The sequence below is a fragment of the Vigna angularis genome, chromosome 11, assembly GCF_016808095.1.
Source record: "Vigna angularis cultivar LongXiaoDou No.4 chromosome 11, ASM1680809v1, whole genome shotgun sequence".
NCBI classification, from domain to species: Eukaryota; Viridiplantae; Streptophyta; class Magnoliopsida; order Fabales; family Fabaceae; genus Vigna; species Vigna angularis.
In genome coordinates, this window is record NC_068980.1 from 5,643,325 (window position 1) to 5,649,034 (window position 5,710).

General features: G+C 27.3%; 1 protein-coding gene across 1 annotated transcript; it reads right to left on the reverse strand.

Moving 5' to 3' along the window:
* Positions 1-583: 583 nt before the first annotated feature.
* On the reverse strand, positions 584-1,393 carry LOC108332912 (dehydration-responsive element-binding protein 1F). The gene has a single exon (XM_017568211.1). It carries the CDS (start codon positions 1,391-1,393, stop codon positions 584-586), a length of 810 nt encoding a protein of 269 aa, XP_017423700.1.
* Positions 1,394-5,710: the final 4,317 nt, after the last annotated feature.

A 5,710-nucleotide genomic window follows, 5' to 3' on the forward strand; every position in this document is an offset into this window, starting at 1 on the left:
AAATGAGTTGATGTACCTCTATACATTCACATTTATAAATTCTTTTCGTTGATTACAAAAAACAAAAAAACACGCTAAACTCCAAATCAACTCATTTTAATTCAAAGCATCTAACTCTTCTATTTGTCTTGTTTGAAAATGAAGATATGGAATTTATTTTTATAGTTGTTGTTCTTCATGATAATATATATCTTGGTATATTATGTATAGAAGCATTTATTTTTAACAATTTTTATTTGTTAATTAAAAAATATATCTAATGTTTTTTTTCCTTAAAAGAGTTTTTTTTAACATTTTTTATCCAATACAATCATATTTATTAACCAGTTTTAACCATGGCTTCATCCAGGAGGCCATAATTAATTCTATCAACATACACTCAACATAAAAAGGATTCATCTCCTTATCCATGGCATTTACATTTATACAAAGCAAATGGGCAAAGAGTGATGCAATTCGATTGTATATGAATAACATCAAACTTCAGATATGTTCATAAATGGAGAACCAACAAATCAAAATCAGTCATCCAAACGTTAAGCACATGCAAAGTGTTTGATCAAATTCCCCAGAGGTTAATCAATCAATCAGTCCACAAATTGAAGTCTGTGAAATAAGCATGATCATCCCAATAATCTACGGAAGGTAGTGGAAAAAGACATAAACTCTCTGCCATTCTATCCAAGAGACCAGGCATGTTAAACAATGCCTCCTCATCGAAGAACACAGTCGAAGACAAATCACAGTTGTTTTTCTCCATGCCACTGGTGATAACATCACATTTTTCACGATCCAAATTCTGCATGTTATTCAAGGACGACTCCAACACTGTTGTCTGTGTCTTTTCCTCCATTGATGAAACCTTTTTACAAACCCTCCTGCACTTAGTTTTGCGACCGGTTTTCTCGTTACGAGAATTGGACAAGGAAGAAAGCGAGATCGGTCTGAAACTCTCAGCAGCTTCTGCTGCGGCTGCTCGAATATCTTTAGGTGAAGAGGAGTTAAGGATTGGAAGAAAAGAAGCTGAGTTTGGAAAGTTTAGAATCGCTGAGGTGCCCCTAATTGCTAGGGCACCCACATCATGTGCCCTAGCTGCCATTTCAGGTGTAGGGTATGTCCCTAACCAAATCCTTGTGGTCTTCTTGGGTTCCCTGAGCTCACAAACCCACTTTCCCTTCCTTTGTCGGACACCCCTATAAATAGGGTGGCGCGTTTCCTTGAACTTCTTTCTCCCACCTTTCCTTTTGGGGGAAACTACAAATTGTGCATGAACTAAAGGATGTGAAAGTAGGTTCGGGTTAGTATTATTATTATTAGGTGGTGTGAGTGATGATGATTGGAAAATGGTGGAAGAAGATTGAAATGAAAAAGGATATTCAATCTCAAAATTCATGGTAGATTGTGAGTTTTGGTGGTGATAACAAGAGAAATTGAGAGTGGAAATTGGAGTTATGTGTGAATTTTGGTAGTAGCATAGGTAGGGTTCATGGAGAGAAGGGTTTATAAAGAGAGAGGGAAGAGGAAAGTGTGTTGGAGGTACGATGATTTGACATTTGCATGTGCTGTAAATAATTTCTAGAGCTATCTTTTTCATAGAGCAAGAGTAGACTCAACCTACTTTATTTTATTTTATTTTCACACTATGTTTTGAGTAATTCATCTATTGTGTTCTTTGTGCTTTGAATTTGTTTTTGTTATGGAAAAAGAGATATTCAAAGAATGAAAAAAATATTAATATATAAATATGTGTGTAAAACGTTTTAATGAATGGCTAGGATGAACTTTTCTCATTAGATGCATTCTTTATGCTTTTCTATCTTTTTTATAAAGAAACTGTACTACTTAGGGGAATTTACACAAGTCTTCCAAATAACGCTGGCTCAGGATTTAAGGATATGTCTTTTATATATACATAGTATTATATGTCTTAACAATAAAAGAATAATATTTCAATTAAATTATTTTACTAAATCATGCATTTTTATATAAATTATGTAATTTAATTTCAATGTATATATAATGTAAATTTATGTTGGACCTAAACTTTGACATACATTTATGTTAAATCTAGACAAATTTAATATAAATTTCAAAATAATATTTAATATTGATTTGTGTTTCAATATTCTGTACGTAGTGCCAACAATAACGTGGGTGTCTCTAGTTCGAGTTTGAAGTTCTTGGAACTATTATAATCATCAACTTCAATATTAACAAAAATTAAACATTTAATAATAACAAGACATTTCCATGATTGAAATCCTAAAACAATTAATTTCAAAAACAAAATAGAGATTTAGATCCGATTGGACATAAACCTCTCATTCAAAATCACTCACAAAAATGAAAAAAGAACATCTTTTCTATCACCAATCAAAGGAAAAATGAATTCACTGCAACATTTGCTAATAAAGAGAAGGAAAAATCGAGATCGCAAGGAGAAAACGAAAAAAAAAAAGGAACTGAGCAGGAATTATACAAAATTTACATCAACTTACTGATATCTTATTAGGTGTACAGAGGAGAGATTTCATTGAAAAGATACAAGACTAATGAAAAGATACAATACTGATTCGAATCCAATTATATAAAGAATTCACATCACTTTTTATAAAAAACTTTATTTTTATATAGTAATTTTAATTTTTTACTTTTATTCAATATAAAACTTATACCTAATATTTAGACTTACATTTGATTCTGGACCTATATATGATGCTTGCATCTTACATGTTAGATCTTATAAGAATAAACATTAAATATGTAATGTAAACTACTTTTTCTTCATTGATAAAAAGAAAACAAGTGTTTTTATATTTATTTTTGTGAACAAATCAATTTTTCCTACTAGTTTAAAACTAAACATGTAATCTTTTTGAACACAGATTGACTTAATGATATTAAATTTAAAGAATGTTAAAGTAATTATAAACTAGACCAAACTCTAAAGTCAGATCAACTAAAACTTTAAGAGATAAAAAAAAATTTAATCGCTAATTTTGAAGATTAATTTAATAATCTTATTTAATAACAATAAAACATAATTTAAATGCTGAAAATAATTTGTAAAATATATTTTAAATCAACTTTTATTTAATGAATTTCTTATTTTATATATATATATATATATATATATATATATATATATATATATATATATATATATATAGTTTGTATCTATGACTCAAAATTTTATACTCTTTCAAAATAACCGAGATAGATTGGAGATATGTAATTATTTTAATAATATATAAGTGAGAAATACAGTGAAAATTTGATAAAGAGAAATTGAAGAATTATGTAAAGTGGTATTATAGTTGGAAGGAGAGGAAGTTTTTCTTTCTATGTGCTATATAAAATTTAATCTTTGGTTGAAACTTTTGAGTGGAATAAAATTTAAAAATAATTTAATGAATTGTGTCTTCTAGCCTTTTTAAAATAGAAAATAAGACTTAACTGTAAAAATATTAAAACAATTCCTTTAAGAGTTCTTATAGGACCCTTTTACAATTATAAAAGTTAAAAAGAAAAGGAAAAAGAACAATATGTCACGTCGCATACTGAATTCATAAATTATTGAGGACTTTGAAATATATAATCATGCAACTGATAGTGAAGTATTCGATATATCATGGTCAAGTGCATTTGAACACACATGCTTCACGCTTTCTCAAAAAGGACAGAGAACAATATTTTCATCAATTTAATCAACATTTTTTTTATTTCGGTATCAGCTAATTAGGTTTTGTTCATTATCTACTATTTTAACTTTTTAATTTTAAAATATAATAAAACCCTTATTTATAAAATTTTAATTAGATTATTGTGAAAAAGATAAAACTATTGCAATTCAAATTTCAAAATAAACAATGAAAAGTTCGAATGTTATAATCCTAGTACATATGAACATATATAAAAATTATAATATTTTTTACATATGGGAATGAGAATGAGATTTCAGAAATAACAATGAACAAGAAGAAAAAAAGCGCGTGACTTTTCTAATCAATTGTCTGTTTTTTATTATTGGAAAATAAAGTAGATTTATAAATAGCTGCTAATCTTATCACAAATTACTTTATAAATCCCTTTTAGATTTAACATTAATTAAAAATTATCACAAACTTACCAAAATTCTGACAATTTTTTTTATGAGAAACTGTCTGATTTCCTTTATCTCATTCCTCACAATATATATATATATATATACACACACACATTAGGGTGTTTTGTTTTTAAGAGTGTTTCAATCTTTATATAAAATTCTGATTTTACAATAAAGTTTTTGGATGAACGGAATTCATTCTAAGAAGTGTGTATAGCAAAAATGTTTAAAAGCAAAAAGAGAATCTTGTTCAAATTGATAATGATTGACAGTTATTCGTTCCCATTAATCTAATGTTAGATCTAAAATTTCTCGCAAACAACATAAATCACAATTATATAAATAAATTTACATTTGATAATTTTATAAATTTTAATCTTAATAAACTCCACACACTTCATACCAACAAATATTATATGTTTTTACTTTTATTTATTTTTATCGATAAATCACAGTTATATGAATAAACTTTCATTTGATAATTTTATATTTTATAATCTTAAACAAGCCTCACATTTTATAATAACATAGATTATAATGAGAAAATTAAAGGTATAACCTCTCTTACCCTCAATTTCAATATCATCAAACTAACTTTCCTAATAAAAGGGAGTTAAATCATATATACCATCCCTTCTAATTTTACCACAGACCTACCTTAATATATGAATGTTATATAAACTCCTCACACTTTTCTGGTAATATGTAGTTGTGTTAATATGATGCAGAGACAAATGTACTAATTATAATCTCCTTAAATTTCAAAAAACATATTATTTGACAATACATTTTTATTTCTGTTTATCTTCATCTTTCCAAAACCTTTTATATGTTTCAGTCCATGAATAAAACATTTGCCGGTCCACAACAATTCATAGTCAACAAAAAAAACAATAGAAAAACAACAACAACAATAATAATAATAATAATAATAATAATAATAATAATAATAATAATAATATATCACCCCATTCCACTAAAATAAACCTATTTCCATTACATAATTTACAAAATATAATGCATATTTTAAAAATAGTATATACAAAACATATATACATTTATAAAAAGTGTAATAACATCTATTATCATAATCTCTTTGAGGTTTAGTTTCGACACATACATCTTTTCATCAATAAAATATAATCATGAAATCATAATAGATTTTTATAAGAAAAATAAAAATAAAGAATAAATTATTAAAATAAGGATAATAATATAAAAATCAAATCATAAATAAGTTATAATATTAGAAAGTGGTTTTAAGCCTAATTCAACCTCACAAAATCGACTTGTAAGGTGAGGTTTGCACCCCACTTATATATTATAATTTGGCCTTATCTCTCGTCGATGTGAGACTTCCAACACACCCTCTTCACGTCGAGGTATAGACATCTCAAGCGGGAGAGTAGAATTAATGGGTGGTCCAATAGTGGTCCGACAAGAGCTGGAACAAAATCCTCACATAGATCTCGCTAGGATATGCTTCAACCATGACTCTGATATCATATTAAAAGATTTAAAGAATAATTCTGATGTATTATTTCAGTAGAGTATCATATATAAGGATCCTATAATTCTTCATCTATTAAATGAATGATACGTGCA